General features: G+C 36.3%; 1 protein-coding gene across 1 annotated transcript in view; it reads left to right on the top strand.

Moving 5' to 3' along the window:
• NDFIP2 (Nedd4 family interacting protein 2) overlaps window positions 1-23,428 on the top strand; it is a 63,751-nt gene that overhangs the window by 28,063 nt on the left and 12,260 nt on the right. Inside the window, exons 2-5 of the mRNA XM_025925077.2 lie at window positions 1,593-1,749; window positions 7,956-8,089; window positions 13,193-13,286; window positions 21,606-21,730. Of these exons, the coding sequence (XP_025780862.2) occupies window positions 1,593-1,749; window positions 7,956-8,089; window positions 13,193-13,286; window positions 21,606-21,730 (510 nt within the window). The remainder of the gene's footprint in view (window positions 1-1,592; window positions 1,750-7,955; window positions 8,090-13,192; window positions 13,287-21,605; window positions 21,731-23,428) is intronic.

Genomic DNA, 23,428 nt, shown 5'->3' with positions numbered 1-23,428 from the left:
TTTATTAAATGCCTTCTGTGTATTAGGTTAATGTTAGGTGCCTTCCAAATATTATTTTACAATCCTATGAGGATTTTGGCTGCATTTAGAACTTAAACTTGGAGACACTGAGGCACAGAGAAGAGGTTTCTCAAAGCTCCTAAAAGGTAGAGCAAGAATTTGCATGCTCTTTTTAAACTCCAAGTGCATGTTCATTTCACCACATCACAACACTCAGATTTGTGTTTATACAGTTTTGCTCTGTGACAAAATTTATTTGGGGGATTTTTAACATTGAATTTCTTTACAAGAATAAATTAAGATGTGAAAATTGAATAATATTGAAGACCTGTAGTTTCTTTTCAAAACAAGGTTCTAATAGATTTAAAAGTATCTTAAAATATTTCATAACAGAAGGGGAAATAATAGTTACAAATAGAGGGAGGGAGGCAAACCATAAGAGACTCTTAAATACAGAGAACAAACTGAGGGTTGATGGGCGGGCATTGGGGGGAGGGGAAAATGGGTGATCGGCATTGAGGAGGGCACTTGCTGGGATGAGCACTGCCTGTTGTACGTAGGCGAAGAATCTTGAGATTCTACCCCCAAAACCAAGAGCACACTGTATATACTGTAAGCTAACTTGACAATAAATTATATTAAAATTCTTTTAAATAGTTAATAAGAACTCTTTTGCAAATATAGGGATCAATTATAGTACCTTTTTGATGAGTCACTTTTTAGATACTGATGCTTTTGGTTGACCTTGAATTAGTTTGACTGTATGTCGTTATCATCACCTCCTAACAAATTTAAAGTTTTTGAAAGACTTTTTAAAAGGTTACTTGTAAATGAAGTAAGAAGTCTGCAGCCCTGCTGCTCAGGTTTGAGTCCTGGCCTTACCCGTCCTGGCTGTTGTGATGTCTAGCAAGTTACTCTAGCCCTTTCAGGGTTGTTCCCTTCCCCCATTTTAATTTGTCAAATGGGGATAATACTATTTCATAGATATGTGGTGAGGATTAAATGAGTTAAATACAGTCCAACGTATTATTTTGCAATTCTGAGCTTTCAGTCCGTTTGTTGTGTTGAAGAGCGTCTTCCAAGATTTTATATACACATTGATTCATCTTGCTTGATAAGTAATTCTTCTGGTACTTGAGAAGACCTCCTTAGAGTATTCTGTATTTTTGAAATGTTTATATATTATTATTTCATTTTATTAATTCAGGTTACATTTCAGTTATCCTAGATGCTAGTGTAATAGAAATGGTATTGTGGTTGTATTAGTTGTTTTCTTTGTAGCGATTAATACATGGTAGATGATAATTAACTGTAGGATTGAATGGATTTGAATGTATTTTAGTCATGATTTTTTTTCTTTACAAGTGCTTAATTTGAACCTCAATTTTATTTAGAGAAACTACCAAAAATACAATTTTTTAATGACTGCTTAGGTCTCTTACAAATTTTGTTCATCTTTTTAAATGCTATTTTTCTTTGTTTTTAGCTAAAAAGTGATCCTTTGCCTAAAACAGTCTTTGAAAATCAGCTTAAATTTTTTAAAAATAATAATGAGAATTACATTATTGTTTTCTTTTTCCTTGTTCTCTTAGCTTCACAATGAAGAGGATAATTCAGAGTCATCTGCTGTAGAGCAACCATCGACTTCAAACTCAACACCGCAGACTGCTCCTTCTGCATCAGTACTTGAAACTGACTCTTCTCCTCCACCTTATAGCAGTATTACTGTGGAAGTACCTACAACTTCAGGTATTGTTTCTAGTTTGAAACGACAAGTAATATTTTTAATATCTCCTTTTTTTTTTTTAACCAGTATGGTTTTGTGTGATTATCGAGTCTGTTAAGAGGCTTCCTGGTTTTATGATTTTTTAAAAAAAGGTTTTCCCAAGGATAATTTGTGAAATGTTTACTCATATATTACTTGCCTCATATTCTTGTTGTTTTCAAAAAAAATTATAAGTATAAACTTGCTTATGCTTATTACTATTTCCAACAGAGTAGCATATTGCTTTTGGAAGAAATAAATACATTGTATATACACGACATATTTTTATATATTTGTGTTTGTGTATATCTACTTACATAGTTGTAAAACAAGGTATTATTGATGCTGAGTGTGAGCAGGAATGTGGTATGTGTGAACGGAGGTGAAGGGTGTACATAATGTTATCACATACATATGGTAGTAATCCCTGGACATACGACAGTGGTTCTGGCTTCTTACTGTTCATCTTATCTTTTCAGGTCATTCTAAAGAAATACCCTCCTCAGTTTCTCCGGCCACAATTTGTATTTTCCCAGGAATGCTAAGCTAATCATTATATAATTTATTTTTTATTCTTTACTTTTATTCCAGTACAGTTAACAGACAGTGTTATATTAGTTTCAGGTGTACAATAATTTAGCAGTTCTGTACATTTCAGTGCTCATCATAAGTGTACTCTTAATCCCCTTCACCTATTTCACTCATCCCTTTACTCACGTCCTTCCAATAACCATTTGTTTGTTGTCTATGGTTAATAATCTCATAGTCTCATTTTTGGTTTGTCTCTGTTTTCTTTCCTTTGCTCATTTGTTTTGTTTCTTAAATTCCACATATGAGTACAGTCATATGGTATTTGTGTTTCCCTGACTTATTTCACTTAGCATTATACTCTCTAGCTCCATCCATGTTGTTGCAAATGGCAAGATTTCATTCTTTTTTAAAAAAGCTGAATAATACTCCACTATATACATACACACCATATCTTTTGTATCCTTTCATCTACCAGTGGACACTAGGGCTTCTTCCATAATTTGGCTATTTGGCTATTGTAAATAGTGCTACAATAAATATAGGGATGCATATATCCTTTCAAATTAATGTTTTCATGTTCTTTGGGTAAATACCCAGTGGTGTGCGATTACTTGATCATAGGGTAGTTCTATTTTTGACTTAAAAAAAATTTTTTTTAATGTTTATTTAGTTGTTAGAGAGAAAGTGAGAGAGCACGCGTGAGAGTTGGGAAGGGACAGAGAGAGACGGAGACACAGAATTGGAAGCAGGCTCCAGGCTCTGAGCTGTCAGCACAGAGCCCGACGCAGGGCTCAAACCCATGAATGGTGAGATCATGACCTGAGCTGAGGTCAGACTCTTAACCGACTGAGCCACCTGGGCACCCCCTATTTTTGACTTTTTAAACTTCCATACTGTTTTTCACAGTGGCTGCACCAGTTTGCATTCCCATAGCAGTGCATGAGAGTTTATTTTTCTGCACATCCTTGCAAACATTTGTTGTTTCTTGGAGTTAATCATTATATAATTGAAAAAAGTTTAGGGGCGTCTGGGTAGCTCAGTTGGTTGAGTGTCCAACTTTGGCTCAGGTCATGATCTCACAGTTTGTGAGTTCGAGCCCCGCGTGGAGCTCCCTGCTGTCAGTGCAGAGCTTGCTTGGATCCTTTATCCTCTTCTTTCTCTGCCCCTCCCCTGCTTGCACTCTCTCAAAAATAAATATTTAAATTTTTAAATGTGCTTTTGTATACGATTGTAAATAATCTCTACGTATTTTATGTATTCTTTAGGAAACACTTTTTAAATCTATTATAAGAAACATTTTAATATTAGAAGACCCTTCACTAGAGTATTCATCTTTCTTATCTCTTATTCTGTAATCAATATCAATACTTCTCAAACTTCTGCCAACCTTATCTTGTTACCATTTCTGCTTCTACAAATTTTATCTAGACCATATGGGTGTGTAAAAAGATCATACCATTTACTTTTTCCATTTACAGTTTTATGCAATTGCTGAAAATGACTTTCTTACGAAGGTATTCTCACTAATTTAGTAAATGCTTACTCCTTTTATTTGTATATAATGTTTATTTGATCAATGTGCTTGTTTAGTGCCCAGTTTGATGGACAGTTTTTATATTGATTTATATCAGTTTTATTTGTCTTTGGCCATAGGATTTAACAGCTGGATTGGTGCTAGCTAAAATTTATTTTGGGCTAATTTTTTTTTCCATTATTCTACGAGTTTCCAGAATATAGTGCAGTGAATTTGCTATTCTAGTCTAGGTAAAAGAAAAATAAATCTATTTGATGGTAGTCTTGAAGAAAGAAAAGGAGTTATTTTCCTGATGCTTTGCCTGTGTTTGAATGATGGACAATGCTAAGATTGAAATTACAGGTTTTTTTCTTGTGGCCACCATGCCTGGCTGTATAACAAGCTACCATAAAACAGAGTAAAGTAGCAGTCATTTAGTGTTATCAGTTCTCATGGTTTTTGGGGTGGGCTAGACTCAGTTATGTGATTGTCTCCCAGGATCTCATGTTATTATTATCTTTTGGTGACCTGGAGCTGGAGTCATCTTGAGGCTTCCTTATTTACATATTTGGCAGCTGATGCAAGCTTCCGCTGGGGCCTCCGCTGAGACTGTTGGCCAGAACACCTGTACGTGACCTCTTGTGGCCTGGGCTTCCTCACTGAATGGAGGCTGAGTTCCAAGAACAAGCCAAATAGAATCTGTGTCACCTGTTGTGGCATTACCACTCAAGTCACACAGTGTCACGTCTGCCACATTTGATTTGTTAGAAGTGAATATCTGGGGTTAGTCTTTATTCAAGACAATTAGTCTCCACCTCTTGATGGGAAGAGTTTGAAAGAATAAAGGAGGTTTCAGTACCTTTAAAACTGTCAATGGCTTCTTCCTCCATCACTGAACCTTTTCCTTGTCAGTTGTCTTCACTTCGGTAGATGGCTCCACTAGGCCAGAAACCTTGAAGTCATCTTTTTGGGTCTTTATCACAGAATTATGTTTTTTTCTCCTTTAATTTTTGACATAATGAAATATGTTATTACTAGATTTCTTTTTTTTTTTTTTTTAATTTTTTTTTTTTTTCAACATTTATTTATTTTTGGGACAGAGAGAGACAGAGCATGAACGGGGGAGGGGCAGAGAGAGAGGGAGACACAGAATCGGAAACAGGCTCCAGGCTCTGAGCCATCAGCCCAGAGCCTGACGCGGGGCTCGAACTCACGGACCGCGAGATCGTGACCTGGCTGAAGTCGGACGCTTAACCGACTGCGCCACCCAGGCGCCCCACTAGATTTCTTTTTAAGCCAATTCATTTCTGCATTCATAGACTAAATTGTTACCATATTCTAATCCATTCTGGATTTATATTTGTTAATGTTTTTTTTCCCAAAAGTTTTGCAATTTTATTAGTGGGATCTTTAACCCTTGTACTGTCTTTGTGGTTTTAGTATTAATATTACGTATGGAAGCAACATAGCATGAATTGAGAAGCTTCTCATTCTTCTATGCTCTAGAATAGTTTTGATAATGGAGCATGTCATTTTTTTTTTTTAAATTTTTATGTATTTTGAGAGAGAAACAGTGTTAGTGGGAAAGGGGCAGAGAGAGAGAGAGAGAGAGAGAGAGAGAGAGAGGGAGAAAGAATCCCAAGCAGGTTTCACACTTAGTGTGGAGCCTGACATGGGGCTTGATCTCACAACCATGAGATTGTGACCTGAGCCAAAATTAAGAGTTAGATGCTTAACCAGCTAAGCCACCCAGGTGCCACACAGATCATGTCATTTTTAGAGATTGGATAAATTTCCATTGTAAGACAGGTTGTCCTGCTACCTAGGTATTCAGTTATTCTTATAATCTGTGTGACTACTGGCCTTATTTTTACACTTGTACTAAAAGGCCATTCATGACTGTAATTGAACACAAGAACTGAGTAATTCTAGAAGTTTGCTTCTCTTTAATGAAAAACATCAATAGTGTTTTTCTTCAGCCTTTTACTGTTAAATTTTAAGCATGGACAGTACCAGTTTTCTGTGGAGATTATGTTCTTCAGTAGGTCACTTTATGACTGGTTTTATAGATCTGAGCGCCATCAATAATAATAGTTGACATTTGTATAATGCTTTACAGTTTACAGAGTCCTCTTGACTACTCTTAAATCCTGTCATATAACAGCAAGTAACAGCCTTGCTGAGTTGGTTTTATGGATGAGAAAGTAGAGCTTCATAAAGTGCTTAAGTGATTTGCTTGAGGTCACACAGCTTAAGACGAGCAGCTAGGATTGGAGCTCCCCAGACTTTAAATTTTCTGGTTGAGAACTGCTGCCTTAAAGGGTAGATAAAAAATAAGTAAAATTAACCAGTGAAAGTTAAAACTATAGCAGTGCTTTTTCCCAGTTTGCATTGCATTTGTTAGTTTCATTTTGCCTTTCACGGGAGTAAAAACTTTTCAAAAATTACATATCTGTTGTTAATGTAAAAGATCTCATCCTTTTGGGTAATGTATGTCATTGTTCCACTTTTTAAATTTATAATTTTAATGTTACTGCCTTAAAATTTATAACCATTGCTTTCACTTAAATTTTGCTTCTATTCGAGGCTTCAGAACTAAAGAAATCTATTTTCCTGACTGTGTGTGGTGTTTTTACATCTGAATAAGAAGTCATTTCTAAGGATTTATGAGCCTTGTACCATTTTGGTGGTACTCAGTGTTCTGCTGCTACTAGCATTACCTGTCATTGGATTAAAAATTGCCTAGCTTCATATCCTTAGCTCTTATTGATAGCATTTAAAAAACTTCTTTTAAAACCAGTATACATTAAAATACAAAAGGAAAAGAATTGCTAGAGTGAAATGTGTTTTCATGTGGAAATGCCAGAAATTCTGATAGAGAAAATTATAAACTGATATAGAAAATGTGCAAATGCTGTATTTATAATCGAGGAAATAACGAAAGTGATGTCAGACATTGGGGTGTGGACAACTTTGAGAGTCTGATTTTCTTGGCAGTGATGCTAGCATGAGTCTAATCAGTATATCAACCTGTACGTATCGCTTTACCTGTACTGCTGAAGTTGGTGATAAGTGATGCAGGTTTTTTTTCTAAATTAGCACTCTTTGGGGCTCCTGGGTGGCTCATTTGCTTAAGCGTCCAACTCTTGGTTTCAGCTCAGGTCATGATCGCACAGGTTCGTGAGTTCGAGCCCCGCATCAGGTTCTGTGCTGGCAGTGTGGAGTCTGCTTGGGATTCTCCTTCTCTCTCTCTCTGCTCCCTTCCCAACTTGCTCTGTCTCTGTCACTCTCCAAATAGATAAATAAACTTAAAAAAAAAGTAAAATTAGCACTCTCCCCTTGCTATTGTGTTATATTTCTGAAGATGATATTTTAAAAATCATCTAAACATTGGGGAGGGAAAAATTCTTCATAAAAAGAAACTTTGAAAAACTAGGTAGATATGGAAAAAAATGAGAAGAGGGGGAGAGGAGTAAAAAAGAACTAAAAATCACCAGTCTTTTTTAGGAAAGAGAAATGTTGAGTTTGCTGAAGAGATTTGGACAGTTGCTAAAACTGACATGTAAAAAAAAAATGAACCTCACATGTTATGAGAGCAAATATTGGTAATTAGGAAATCCCTGGACTCTGCCACTTGTTGGTTGTGTAATACTGGGCAAATTCCTTAAGTTTTCTGAACTTGAGAGTTGCTAGGATTAATGTCTATAGAAGTGGCATATTAAATAATGAGTACTATACAAGTGTTATTATTCCTGATACTTCTACTTTTAGGCTATGAGATTATGAGCAAGTAAATTAAATTCTTTGAGCATAGCAGTAGGTAGAATGGATGCTCATATGTGATGACTTTCTCACCTCCCTTGTCTTGCACAGATTTTCAGATTTCATTCTTGATATTTTTGTTTTTTGTAACAGCCTTTAGATGATATTTATGAGTCTTTTCCCTTTATAATAGATACGGGACTAAACTAACACATAGGATTGAATTAGTAACTTACATACTACCTAGCTTTATAAAATAAGACTACAAATAGCAGTAATAGTCTTTAGTAGCCTGTTGTAAATTATTAAATTATGTTTTTGACTATAAAAATTTTATTAAATAGTTTGTTTTAATGGTTGTCCTTTTTTAATCCCTTTCTTCAGATTCAGAAGTTTATAGTGAGTTTTATCCCGTGCCACCTCCCTACAGTGTCGCTACCTCCCTTCCTACATACGATGAAGCCGAGAAGGCCAAGGCTGCTGCCATGGCGGCTGCAGCAGCAGAAACAGCTCAGAGAGTAAGGCGATCTGATTGCTTCCTTTTGAGAATATCGTCTAGTAATTCTGAGTACATTCAGTAATGTCAGAAATAGTTCTCTAAGAGTGTTTGTGCATGTAGATTGTTTTTTAGTATTTTCTCTACTACTACTTATGTGTGTTGTCATGCTATGGTGAAATTGGCACTCTCCTAGTTAAATCCACCTTCTCCACCGTTTCTGTTTCTGTTTATTTCTATATCAGTCTTCCTCCTACACTCCATCTTAGTTTGTGGACATCCTAGTCCTTATCTTTACCAATATGTTTCCTAAGTCTTGATTTGTCTTCCCTCACGTGCTGACTTTTACCCCCCTCACTCTAGTTACTGCATCCCATTGACCTCTTCACTGTTGATATCCTTATTTCCTTCTTTATATAATTTGGATTTTGTGGTCCTTAACTACAATCATAAAGCATCTTTTTTTCCCCTACTCAATTGTGTATATTAGTATAGCCAGTCTAGTGACTCTGAATGAACTCAGTGTAGGTTAAAAAACACAGAGAAATAACATTACAAGGCCTCCAAATTATGTTTGTCAACTAACTTTTTAATATTTTTTGGCGTTTTAACACATCCCACACTAGAAGTTTAGAATGATGGTCAAGGATTCCACCTGCCCCTTCTCCCCTTACTGTCTCAGTAGGAGAGCCAGTGATACATACGGATGCTACTTCTTGTTCTGGTAAAGGAATGACTATCTCAGTAGTGGACAGTCAACAAGATGCATGTGCGCTATTTTACAGTCCAGTAAAAGATGGAAGTTATTTCATTTCAGCATGGCTGCAAGCCGGGCTAGAGTTTGTTGCCCTTTTTTCTTGCTTTAGACGTTAGAGATGAGTACCATTTCAGAGTCCTAGATTCATCCCATTTTTTTTCAGGAAAAGACACCCAAACTTATGTTTACACAGAAAGCTAGAATGAGGTGAGGGATAAAGGGAGAGAAAGGAGTTTTTGTGCACAGCGTTCCCCTGCCATCAGGCCAGAGCCCAGCAAGTAGTGTATTTGATAGGTGAGTGTTTTCTCCTGGATGGGTTTCTTTTATCAGTACAGCACTTTCCATGCCTGCTCCCACTCTTGTACTCCAACACACAGAGTTAAATGTCAACATAAATAGCTTTGGGCACATAAGTAAAAACAGCAAGCCTCAAATTTATTATTTATGCCTTTTCCCTCTGAGGGGTAAAGCAAGTCTTTGTTAAGACTGTGGCATAAATACAGCTCAGTCAATAAGGGTTTTTTGATGCTTGGAGGAGAGAATCATAGAGAAGGAGCATAGATCTGTATAGAGTGTGGAGTTTCTATCAAAATCAACTCTAGGTTGCCTGGCACATATGTGGTTGTCCATGCATTGTATACATGCATGCACTCTCCGTGAACCAGAAGGACTCTTTCTCAGGGAGTGTCTCTCTAGAGACCTTGGAAATGGCAGAGGTCCTTAAAAGGATGTTAAGCAAGTTTGGGACCTCTGTTGCCCTAACTTGCACACAGTAGGGTAGAACTCTCCAAAGAAAGAAGCAAGCCTTGTCTTGCTCTCTGTGAGGAAAAGCTTTTAGAACATGGCTTATTCACCAGGTAGTCTTATCTTACAACCTAATAGTGAGCAGTGTTTGTTTTTTTGTACCTTATTTTAAAGTTTGTCAGTAACTTGTCTTTTGACACAAAAACTAACACTTTATAAATTGTGAGCCACTCCAGGACGAGGACCTTGTGGTTACATTTCTAGCACCTCACTATTATCTGGCACATACTTGGTATTTAATAAATTACAGTTTATTAAGTTGAATACTTTTTAAAAATTAGCAATGAAGAGAAAGAAATTAGGAAGAAGAAAATACCACACTTGTTCTCTTACAGCTTTTCATTTTAAAATATATTGGTGTCTTTTACCAGTTTTGGGATTTATAAAGCTGTGTTTAATGTTGAAATTATCACAGAGTTTCTTTTATTTTTTAAGCATTTTATATAAATGTTTCTCTGTTATTTTAATGGTTGAGTGAAATTCCATGGAATCAATTATGCTACTGTAATTTAGTGGTCATTCCTCTCTGGTAAAGTTATCAGATTATTTTGAAATGTGTGTTGATGTGTGTATGTTTTACATTGTTAATGTCGTAAAAGATATCTTTGCATATGTGTTTTCTTTTTACAAATGATGTGTGATAAAAATATCTGGACTGATATTTAGAAAAAATATGAAATGTTTATATTCTTGCTATCATACTGACTGGTTTGGAGGGGCTTACACTGGGTTTTAATGCTTATTTCTTGAATTAACTTGCAATTATACAAAATCTTATTGTGTATTTAGTCATTGCCAATCACTGAATTTTCTACGATATATGATTGCAGAGTACTTGAGGGATCTTTTGGCCCAAATAATGAGCAATATGGTTCTGAAAGTCTTTTTCTTTTGGCAGTGTATGTAGTGAGACTGCCATGAATATATTAGCATTTTCTTGACCAGTCTCCTGAGCCTCAGTTCCCACTAAGAAACACAAAGAGGACCAAGTAATGTTTCCACACACAGTGTGGAACCTTGAGTTTAGTGAACCCAGTGTATTTTTAATGGTCACTAAACATGCCCACATCTCTGCCCTAGGGAGTGACACGCTCTCTCTTCCAAAGCCGTCTGCAATATAAACATCCTTGAAAAGATAGTACAGAAGAAGGGCAGCCATTGCCTCCACCTGGAAGACAATCAGAAACATGAAGGACTCATCAAGAATTGTCTCCTGACAAGAGTCCACTGTTGGTGGGCGTTTAGATTGTATCTGATCTTTTGCTCTTATTAACATTGCTGCAACAAATTATCTTTAATACATGATTTCTTGTAAGTGGGAATATAAGAAGTAAATTTGTACAGAGTATTTCAAGAACTGGAATGCTGGGTCAAAGGGTGTGTGGGTAAATTTTTTTTTTCCTTTTTAAGAGTTTTTATTTCAGTTCCAGTTAACATACAGTGTGATATTAGTTTCAGGTGTACAGTTTAGTGATTCAACACTTACATTTGACACCCAGTGCTCATCACAACAAGTGTAGTCCTTGATCCCTATCGCCTTTTTGACCCATCCCCTGCCCCTCTGGTAACCATCAGTTCTCTATAGTTAAGTCTGTTTCTTGGTTTCTCTCTTTCTCCCTATGATCCTTTGTTTTGTTTCTTAAATTTCACATATGTGAAATCACGTGGTATTTGTTTTTGACGGACTTCGCTTAGCAAAATACTGTCTTTAGCTCCACATCACATCCACATCATTGCAAATGGCAAGGTTTTATTCTTTTTTATGGCCAAGTAATATTTCATTGTATGTATGTACCATGTCTTCTTTATCCATTCATCAATCAGCAGACGCTTGGGCTGTTTTCATAATATGGCTATTGTAGATAATGCTACACTGAGGTGCGTGTCTCCCTTTGAAGTAGTATATTTGTATTCTTTGGGTAAATACCTAGCAGGGCAGTTGCTGGATCATAGAGTTATTTCGGTTTTAACTTTTTGAGGAACCTTCCTCCATTCTGTTTTCCGGAGTAGCTGCACCAGTTTACATTCCACCAACACTGCAGGAGGGTTCTGTTTTCTCCACATCCTCACCAACACCTGTTGTTTCTTGTGTTTTTGATTTTAGCCATTCTGACAGGTGTGAGGTGGTATCTCATTGTAGTTTTCATTTGCATTTCACTGATGATGAAGTATGGTGAGTATTTTCTTGTGTCTGTTGGCCATCTAGATGTCTTCTTTGGAAAAAAATCTATTCATGCCTTCTGCCCACCTTTTAATTGGATTATTCATTTTTTGGGTATTGAGTTTTATAAGTTCTTCATACATTTTGGATACTAATCCTTTTTTAGATATGTCATTTGCAAATATCTTCTCCATTCCATAGTTTGCCTTTTAGTTTTGTTTCCTTCACTGTGCAGAAGCTGTTTGTTTGTTTATTTATTTATTTACTTATTTATTTTTGAGAGAGAGAGAGAGCGCGCAAGCAGGGGAGAGGGGGAGAGGGAGGGAGACACAGAATCCGAAGCAGGCTTCAGGCTCCAAGCTGTCAGCACAGAGCTGGATGTGGGGCTTGAACTTATGAGCCACGAGATCATGACCCGAGCCGAAGTGGGATGCTAAACTGACTGAGCCACCTAGCCGCCCCTATTTACTTACTTAAAAAAATTTTTTTTAATGTTTATTTTTGAGAGAGAGACAGAATATGAGTGGGGGAGGGGCAGAGAGAGGGAGACACAGAATTCGAAACAGGCTCCAGGCTCTGAGCTGTCAGCACAGAGCCTTACCTGGGGCTCGAACTCATGAACTGTGAGATCATGACCTGAGCCGACATCAGATGCTTAACCGACTGAGCCACCCAGGTGCCCCAGAAGCTTTTTATTTTGATCAAGTCCCGATAGTTTATTTTCTCTTTTGTTTCCCTTGCCTCCGGAGAGATGTATCTAGTAAGAAGTTGCTACGGCTAATGTCCAAGAGGTTACTGCCTGGATTTTCCTCTAGGATTTTAATGATTTTGGGTCTCATATTTAGGTCTTTCATCCATTTTGAATTATTGTTGTGTATGGTATAGGAAAGTGGTCCAGTTTCATTCTTCTGCATGTTGCTGTCCAGTTTTCCCAACAGCATTTGTTAAAGAGACTGTCTTTTTGCCACTGGATATTCTTTCCTGTTTTGTTGAAGATTAATTGACCATATAGTTGTAGGTTACATTTTTATTTTTGATAAATATTGCCAAGTTGCCAGCCATAGAGGTCATATAATTTAGACTCCACCAATGATCATGAACATTCCTCTTTCCCATTGGATGCAAATGCACAGTGTCAGTCACATCTTTCTTGATATCATTTTCATTAATCCAGTATTTAGTTTTTATCTTTTTTGTTTAACCCTTTTTAAGGGTGCCCATGAAAAATTAATTCCTGCTAATGTTTTTGATTACTTTGTGCCAGATATTGTATTCTCTGTATCGTTTTGTCTATACAACAAATTGAGGACATTTGATTTTATTTAATTTTTTATCTTTATACTTAAGATAATAAAGTTGTAATTAGTTTTTAGTGTGCTAGTCTAATGTTACATGTTTTACAGATTCAGGAGGAAGAGTGTCAACCAAGAGATGACTTTAGTGATGCAGACCAGCTCCGAGTGGGTAATGATGGAATTTTTATGCTGGCGTTTTTCAGTAAGTGATTTTTCATTTCCACATTGTTTCTTTGGGTATACTGGCTACATGTGTATTTAAAGTAACATAGATAGTGAAGAAAGGCAAATATTGTTAAAGTGTATCTAATTAGTGTAAAATATAAATTGTTTCTGATATGTGATCATGTGAGACCATAAAAATCCTAGAATTTATTAAACACAACTGTGTATTGCAATCATTATGCTAGATACTGACTGTATGGAGTTATATAAGCATATTTAAGCTAAATATGTTTTTGCATGAAAAATGTTGCATGTCCATGCAGTGATGTAGGACCAGGCAGAATGAAACTATTAACTTCTGCTTTTGGGGCAAAGGACTTCCATTTGAGCGTCTTTATAAGGCACGAAAGAAGGGTTGGAAAAGGAAATATTTTGGGCAACTGGAATAATGTGATTTGAGACACAAAAGAAGGCAAGTATGTCTTCTTTGGGGGAATGGTAAGTGATTAGAAGACCAGAAACCTAAGTAAGATTTTTTTTTTAACATGTTGCAGAATTCTTAGTTTAATATCTGAACTTATAAAGTATGCTTTATGCTTTGAGGGAAGACTGTGTTATAGTCTTAGTATTTAAATTCCTAATACACGGATTGGCATATAGTATACTCAGTACATAATATTATGACACTTGAATTGGTTAATTGCTAAAATTAAGTTTTAGAAACCCAATATTCATGTAAGTAAGTTTCTTAGACTAGGATATGGTGAATTTCTGCCCTCAACCTGGTTAAATGACCAAGCGTTCACAGAATGCATATTTCATTCATTTTAAGTATAATGTTTATTTTGATAATAAAACTGAGGAATATTTTACTTATTTAAAGTATTACATTCAAATTTAAAAATAGAAACTTCTTCTTGAGTTACTTTTGAGTCTGGGAAATCGCTAATCCTCCATTTTGAAATGGTTTCTTGCTTGCTTGCTTTCATTTCACCTGCTGAAGAATAGAAGTAGATAACCACTCAGAAATGGTAGGTCAGTGGGAAGATAGTTACGTTTTCTCTTCAAATTTAGTACCTTATGTTCTGCTTCGCAGCCAGCTAATGTATATGCAATATTTAAATCTTGTGGTTTTAGTTAAAGTTTGTAATTAGATACAATGTTGGGTATAGTAGAAAGGAACACTTTGGCTACAGATAACTACTGTCTTGTGCTGTCAGTCTAGTAAACTGGCTTTTTTCTTAGTTTTAGTTTAACTAGTAAGCCTTTATTATCAAGTCTTCCACATATTTTGCTAAGAGCATAAATATTAATTCCTCTAATGGTTATAGCTTTTAAAAATCTTAATTGGAAAAGAGAATTTAAATTAATTGGGCTATTTTTAGTATAAAGACCTGTTTCTTAGGAATAAAAATGTGATTTAATACCACCTAGTTATTTGACTCAGAGCTTAGTGATTATTTCTCTATTTCTCGATTTCACTTAACCCTGCTGTCTTTTTAACCTGTATTTTTTTTTAGATTTGAAAACATTTTTCTTGATTAAACAGTGTTGTGTTTGGTAACCTAGACACGTGGTTGACCTTATTTGGCCTGTGGTGGTATATAATTTAATATAAATATATTTAATATATTTAGTGTAAATCACCTACTTTTACTGCATTTTTACTAATGCCTCTACACCTTATTTTTTATGCATCCCATTCTATAAGTACTGCACCAATATTATAAGAGTAAAAATATATATTATTTTCAGACTTCATTTCCTAATATATTTTTTTGTGGTAGACTGTAGGCCAGTGTTTGAGTTTATTTGCTTTGATGGGCATAGATTTATTTGTAATCACTACCACCTAGTGGCTGTTCTTCAAACTGCAACTTGGTATATTTTTCATGCTTCCACTATCTAATAGTAGCTATTGTCTAGATTCTCTTCTATTTTCTATTTCTTTGGTTCAGAAATAGATTTTTTTTAATTTTTAAAAATTTTTCATTTTAATTTCAGTACAGTTAACATACATAGTGTTATAATAGTTTCAAGTGTACAATATAGTGATTCAGCAGTTCTGTACATTTTCAGTATTCATCATAAGTATCTTCTTTAATCCCCATCACTTATTTCACCCATTCCCCTCCCCCACCGCCTCCTGTCTGGTAACCATCAGCTTGTTCTCTATAGTTAAGTGTCTGTTTCTTGGTTTGTTTTTCTCTTTTTTTTTTCGTTTGCTTGCCTTTGTTTCCTAAATTCCACATGAGCGTAATCATATGATATTTGTCTTTCTCTGACTTATTTCACCTAGCATTATACTCTCTAGCTTCATCCTTGTTGTTGCAAATGGCAATATTTCTTTTTTTTTTTTTTTTTTTTAGTTTTTTTTTTTTTACGTTTATTCAGTTTTGAGAAACAGAGAGAGTGCAAGCAGGGGAGGGTCAGAGAGTGAAGAAGACACAGAATCCGAAGCAGGCTTCAGGCTCTGAGCTGTTGTCACAGAGCCCAATGCAGGGCTCAAACCCATAAACTGTGAGATCATGACCTGAGGCGAAGTCGAACATTCAACTGACTGAGCCACCCAGGTGCCCCGAGATTTCATTTTTTTTTAATGGCTGAATAATATTACTCTGTGTGTCTGTGTGTGTGTGTGTGTGTGTGTGTATACACATCACATCTTCTTCATTCATCTATCGGTAGACACTTGGGCTGTTTTCATAATTTGGCTATTGTAAATAATGCTGAAATAAACATAGGGTAGCATATATCCTATTGAATTAGTGTTTTTATATTCTTTGGGTACATACTCAGTCGTGTGATTACTGGATCATAGGATACTTCAGTTCTAACTTTCTGAGGGACTTCCATAGAGTTTTCTACAGTGGCTGCACCAGTTTGCATTCCTACCAGCAGTGTGTGATGGTTCCTTTTTTTCCACATCCTCACCAACACTTACTGGTTGTCAGAAATAGATTTTCTTTAATATGGTTTATAGCTTAAGCATTTCAGGTAATAAAAGTTGTGTGAATACAAACTACGGTGAATATCAGTAAGAATATTTCAGTTAAAACTCTTTGGTGGCTTAATTCTTGCCTATTCTGTTTCAACATCCATTTTTCAGTCTCTTACCATATGTAATCCTAAAAAAAGGTTACACATAAATTTGTAAAATAATTGCATGTTTATGTTCAGAAAATGTAGAGAAAGAAATGTATGTATCCCTTGATAATTTTTGCTTTTCATAATCCCTTGAAGTGTCACAGCAAAATGTCTCATACATGCCTAACTTGCTTGTTTAACAGACTTCTTAAGACAATGGAATGAAAGTCAGTTGTTAGTTAAAAGCTAGAAATTAAGATTGAATTCATTGGATAATTGATAGCCTGGAAATGACCTTGAACTCTAGTGCTTAAAAATGGAATGGACTCTGTTTAGAAAACTTTACTTCTAGGGTTTATTCCTACCTTTTATACTTACTGTAGTGATCTCTGTGGTGTGAACATTTTGTAACTTTACTAAATGAGAGCCCGTTACTACATGGAAGGAGCTTTGAAAACAAAAAATCGAGTTTGGGTCTTACTTATATCAGTGTTCTAACTTTAAATTTTAAATAATTTTGAGCATTAGTTTCTTCATAATGAGCTGGTAACAGCTGCCTTTCATGATTTTTGTGAGGCTTAGTGATATGATTAAAGCATTCTCCCAGTTGCTACACAAATACCATAGATACGATGTGTCCTTCTCAGTGCATCGTATCAGGAGGCAGTGATCCAGTTATGTCTTTTTACTGGTGATGTCAGTTCTCATCAGGTTAAGGTGGTGTCTGCTAGCTTTCTTCACTATTTTTTCCTTTTGTAATTAATAAGTGTCTTGTGGCTTTTGAAAATTTAAAAGTAAAGTCTTATTAATGGATAACTGTAGTGTACAATATTGCTTTCTAGGCTGTTCTGCTACCCTCTTTTCTGTAGATGGGAGGTATATGTAAGAAAGAGATCACTGCATAGAAGACATGAAAGGCTTGGATGTGCCTATCCTACCTATACCTCTTACTTGCTTTGTGAGTTTATGTGGCACTTTGCTGTTCTAGGTCTCAATTTGTCCTTCTGTAGAATGGAATTAATTCTGACTTTGCCCTTCTTAAAAGGCTAATGAGAAGATCAAATAAGTTAAAATATGTGAAATGTCATAAATTATAGAGTGCTGTTGGGTGAAGGTAGTTTGTAGTAATGTTCTCCTTCCACATCCTTAATTGAGAATTCACCTTTTACATGATTTAAACTGATTGGCAGCCTTCTTTCAAATGTCATTAACCTGTCTGACTCACTTTCATACAAAGAAGGGCACTGTGAATGTGACTGTGGAGAGTGTAATTGGAGCAACACTTTGCATTCTTTACCAACTTTTCTTAATTGCCCTGCTTTGTAGCTGCTTGCTCCCCCCAGTTTTATTTTTTCTAAGGAATATAGGTTTTGGAAGTCTGTTCCTTCTTTGGATTCCATGTTGGGCCTTGACTGTGTGGGGACTAGGTGCCCTATGCCTTTTAAGCTTTGTCCTAAGTTTCCAAGGAAACATGGCACAAATGAAGTAAAGCTGAAAGAAAAGTGTTCCTGTCTTTTTCCCTAGGCATATTACATTCACCTGCCTCTACTACATGTTTCTTTTATGGATTTTACACACTTAAGGTTTAGCATACATTTATTTTCTTTTTTGCCAATTCAGACATGTCATAGAGGATTCAGAATTTAATGCTTCTGCCCTTTCTGTGTTTTAAGACCTGTTCAGCTTTACTTGCTATCTTATAGGCCAAGCCCATAAAAGGTGAATCTGTTGGGGCCCCTGGGTGGCCCAGTTGGTTAAGCATCCCACTTCAGCTCAGGTCATGATCTTGTGGTTCGTGAGTTCAAGCCCTGCGTCGGGCTTTCTACTGTCAGCACGGAGCCCTCTATAGATCCTCTGTCTTTGCCTCTCTCTGCCCCTACCCTGCTTATGCTCTCTCTGCCTCAAAAATAAAATAAACATTGAAAAATTTTTTTTAAAAAGTGAATCTGTCTACACTCAAGTAGTCACCAACTTTGTTTTTTTCCTAGTGCTTAAATCAATTACAGATGGATAAAGTTATGTATTAGTCTCTTAGAGCTAATACCACCATATGGGTGGCTTAAACAGTGGAAATTTATTTTCTCACAGTTCTGGAGGCTTGAAGTCCAAGATCAAAGTGCTGGAAAATTTGGTTTCTGGTGAGGGGTCCTCTTCTTGGCTGTGGACGGCTGTCTTGCTGTGTCTCACATGGTCTCTTTTCTACATGTGGGTGGAGAGAGAGCTCCCTTAGTGCTCTTCCTCTTCCTATAAGGTCACCAATCCTAGTGGATTAGGGCTCTACCTTTATATCCTTAATTATCTCCATAAAGGCCCTATCTCTAAATTCAGTCACACTGGGGAGTTAGGGTTTTAAGGAGACACAGTTCAGTCCATAATACGTTATATTGCACGAGCATAGCTTGTAGGAATCCCTGCTGCTGGCAGAGTGCAGAAAGAGAAAACATGATGACTCAATAGGTACTTTTTTGTTTTTTGGATCTTATTTCTGGTGTGGGTACAGTGGTATGTGTACTAGATACCAGTAGATCTGATTTTGAAGAAAACAATGTTGAATTTTCCCCTGAACTAAACATGCTCAGAGGTGAAAATGCACTTTTGGAATATTTCGCTGTTTTGTATTTTCCCCATCAGTGCTTCCTGTGTTTTAACCATGTGACATGCTTGTAAAATGATAGACTGAGGCATCACTGGGATAAAGTAATAAGTTGCTCATGGCTGCTGGCAGTCTGTCCTCTGCCCCAGACCTCACCCACCCGCTGAGGAGGAGGAGAGTAACTGTCTCAGCCAGTCACAGCACACGTATGGCACTTAGGTTGGGAATCTTTACTGCTATTTATTAATGTAAATTCTTTATTTTAAATAGACAGGAAGATATTACATAAAGCTGTTGCATGGTTTCTCCACAGATAACACAAATATTAACCCATTGGATGTAGAACAGCTATGTCTAATAGTATATTCTATGATGCTGGAAATATTCTGTATCTCTGCTGTCCAATATGGTAGCTTCAGCCAGATGTGACCATTGCGCACTTGACATGTGGCTAGTGTGACTGAGGGACTAAATTTTAAATTTCCTGTCATTTTAATTAATTGAAGTGTAAATATCCCGCTTTGTAGAGCAGGGTAGGTTCCTGGAGCAAGTGGAAGAAGCATTGTGGCTGGGGGGCACTGGGTAACAGATGCAGAGGACAGCGAAGTACTGATCAGTATCTGGGTTTACAAAAAAGAAAATGTGGAGTGTAAACAGGTTTTATTTCCAGTAGTGTCACCTGAATTTTTTTTTTTTTTTTTGGAAAGATATAACCTATTCTGTAAAGAGATCATCTTGTATGGGTAGTAATAATGGCTAACATTTCCTTAGGGATCACCATGTGCCAGATTCTATACCATGTTAAACTCTTTAAATTGATTATCTCACTTAATCCCCTTATCAGCCTTGTGAAGTAGTACTACAGATCAGAGAACTGTGGCTCACCAGAGTCAGCAGTGAGTCCAAGGTCATTTATCTAGTGAGTGAGTACACTTTGACTCAAACACAGGTCTCTTACTTCAAATTTCATTCTCCTGACTGTTGCACCATATAACATAGCTTACCATAAATGATCAGGAAAGCATTTGGAGAAAGAAGAAATTATAGAAGACATTGGGAAGGAAGAAATTACAGGAGTAGGGAAATTGCTTTGAAGAAATAGCTATTTCATTTAAATTTATCCTAAAATGTTTCCTCTCTGTCTTCAGAATTCTGAAAAAGTCAGCATTTCTCTAGGTAATTTACTTTGTTTACCCTGAGAGTTGGGTGGAGATATTTGGGGTAAGAGGATGGGCAGTGAATAGGACAAAGTTCTGTTCAAATTGATCTTCGGTTTTACTGTTGTTACTGTTATTATTTGATAATGTTACTCTCTTGGACACAGGGCACTCTGATTATATCTCAAGGACCTGTGTCAGAATGGTTTCTGCTACAAGTAATAGAAAACCCTCATTCAACTATTTTAAATAGTTAGGAGATTATCTCACAAAACAGAAAATCCATGAACAAGCAGATCCCAGCCGTAGCAAGTATCAGTGCTATAGCTCTGCTCCTCCTGGATTTCCTTCATTATCTAGCCCGTTTGGAGTTACAGTTTAATCCTCAGGCTGATAGCAAGATCCCTGCAGTGGTTCCAGGTGTCACATCCAAACTAGACATCTGGGGGAAAGCAGTATTTAAAAAAAAAAACACAGTATGTATATATACATACACACACATATAGTAGAAATTCATAAACTAGGCAAGAATGTAATAAACTTCTATGTATTTATCACTCAGATTCAACAGTGATTAATTTAGAGCCACTGTTATTTAACCTATATTCCATTCTCCATCTCCTTGATGTGTTTTTAAGAACTGAAGAATGGTTTTCAGAAATCCTATTTCAAAAAAAAAATTGGCAGGGAGTTTTGGCCTCCTGTGATTTTTTTCCCCCCAGACTACTCAGGATTCACCTTTTGGAGTTAAGTATGGAGTCCAGACTTCCCTAAACTAAAGACTTTGTAGGTAGGTGGATTCTTCAGGAGAGGGAAAAACAGGTTTTGTTAAGTAGGAGGAAGAGGCAATGAACAGTATCTTCTCTGGAAATATTTTATAATTTATGTGACTCATCTTTAATATTGCTTTTTAAAAAATCCAGTTTGGTTGGCTGATTGCTTAGGGTGGGATCACAAGGGAGCTACCCTGTGACTTGGTTTATTAGCTGGTTTAAAAATGCAGTTTAACCTAGTGGTGACACATTTTAAGGAATTGATTCCTCTTGGCCAAACTGACAAGAAACCAAGCGTACCTGTTTGTTAATGTATAGTTAATAACTAATACATTTGCAAAAGGTAAACTACAGTCTATAAAGAAGACTTAATTGGTACAGAGTCAAAAGAAAGGGGAGTGTTGGGCGCCTGGGTGGCATAGTCGGTTAAGCGTCCGACTTCAGCCAGGTCACGATGTCGCGATCCGTGAGTTCGAGCCCCGCGTCAGGCTCTGGGCTGATGGCTCAGAGCCTGGAGCCTGTTTCCGATTCTGTGTCTCCCTCTCTCTCTGCCCCTCCCCCGTTCATGCTCTGTCTCTCTCTGTCCCAAAAATAAATAAACGTTGAAAAAAAAATTAAAAAAAAAAAAAAAAAGAAAGGGGAGTGTTATTTCCATTGTGCAGTAAAGTAGTGTTAATATTATGTCTTTGTTAATTTGTTTCCAAAGTGTGATCTTTAAAAGAACTTTTTACTTCTCTTGCTTTTAGTGGCATTTATTTTCAACTGGCTTGGGTTTTGTTTATCCTTCTGTATCACCAATACCATAGCTGGAAGATATGGTGCCATATGTGGATTTGGACTTTCATTGATCAAATGGATCCTTATCGTTAGGGTGAGTGTTTTGATAGTGTCTATTACTCTTATCTCTAAAATTAAAATGTATGAAAATCTGTCTGTGGTTCATGAATGTTCATTTTATGTCTAGGAGTTCAATTATTTTGAGACTTATTCTTACCTCTTATTATTGTAGTGATCTCTGTGAGATGAACATTTTAAATGAGAGCTTGTTTACTACGTGGAAAGAGCTTTGAAAACAGAAAAAATTGAGTTTGAGTCTTATTTATATCAGTGTTCTAACCTTAAATTTTTAATTTTTCTGAGCATTAGTTTCTTCATAATGGGTTGGTAATAGCTGCCTTTCAAGATTTTTGTGAGTCTTAGAGGTGATAGAATTAAAGTATTCACCCAGTTGCTGCACAAATGTGCTCAGTAAACTGAGTCTATGACTATTGTGATCAGTCAAAACATAAAAATTTCTATCAGTTAGTAAATTGTCATGGATTTAGTTATTTTCCCACTCTTTTTGGGGGTGGGGGTAGCATTAAGAACTCAAAAGTAAAGTAAGGCCCCTGAGGTGGCTATCAGAACTCACCTTTTTTCCTTTGTGTTCCTTCTCAGCCTTTCTTCTCATTTCTCTGTTGTTTCTGGGATTCACCCTCTGTCTACTTCTTATCACTTACGAGATGGTGTGTTGGGAGATAATGCCAAGTCCTCTTCTTTCTCCCATCTCAAAGCTTGTCCATAATAATTTTCTGTGTCCATTCCACCAGCAGTAGTGTTGTTAGCATAGCTTTCCCCCAGCTCTTTGCCTTTTGAAGGCCCCCTTTGGCTCCTTTTTATGAAGCCTTTTCCCTGGTTTCTTTAGGGTAAGGCCTAGGAGAATGATCAGGAGTGCCTTTATTGTTTTAATAAGTTTTCTTACAAGTAACCTATACATTTAAATGCTATTCTACAGTTCATAAAATGCGTAATTTCAACAAATCATATTTATTTAAACATTGATTTCTAATTGAATGAATGCTCAAATGCTCCTAAAATATTCGGTACAGTCACATAGTAAAATGTCAGCTTCCCTTACGTGCTTCAGACACTTGTTATGCACCTATATTATCAAATTGATTTAAAAAATTAAAACTGGATTTAATGTGTTTTTGCTTTATTTTTAAACTTACTGCCTCCCAGAGTTTCAGTAATCTTATCAGACCTTGTCTGTGTTCAGACCAGATTAAGGTTTTGGCTATTAATCAGTTGATTCTTGGGTGAGACCTTATTGCATGGATTCTAAGATGATTAAAACTAGAGCCATTGTAAGAATAGCCCCCTGGCAGATTCTTTTTATAATTTCATTTCAAAAGTTGTGGAGTGGATTCCCACGATGAGCAGAAATCTGTTAAGGTGTTATGGACCATACAAATATAAAGAGATGATATAGGAGTAGATGATGTAGAAGTTACTACTAGAGAACCTCAAAAGAATTGAAGTTAGATATGTCCATTGGTTATGGTTATATTAGTAATAGAACTAATTACTGTTATTCAAATAGGATTTCTCATCTTAGTCACAGAACACAAAATGATTTGAGGACTGTTTTTCAGTTCTCCTAAGCTTAATAAATTTGTGTATTCTAAATTTATAAAAAAGAAGGTAGTCTAGTCCATTATATGCAACCTATGCCCTAGGGGTATTAGCTCCTAATTCTCCCATAGTAGCCCTAGTTGGGAGGGGGTTGATTATCTAGTAATTAACTCCA

This window comes from Puma concolor, chromosome A1 (genome assembly GCF_028749965.1).
Source record: "Puma concolor isolate L17-30 chromosome A1, mPumCon1.1.hap2, whole genome shotgun sequence".
NCBI classification, from domain to species: domain Eukaryota; kingdom Metazoa; phylum Chordata; class Mammalia; order Carnivora; family Felidae; genus Puma; species Puma concolor.
The sequence above is the reverse complement of the archived record's forward strand: the minus strand, read 5'-3'. Positions and strand labels throughout refer to the sequence as shown.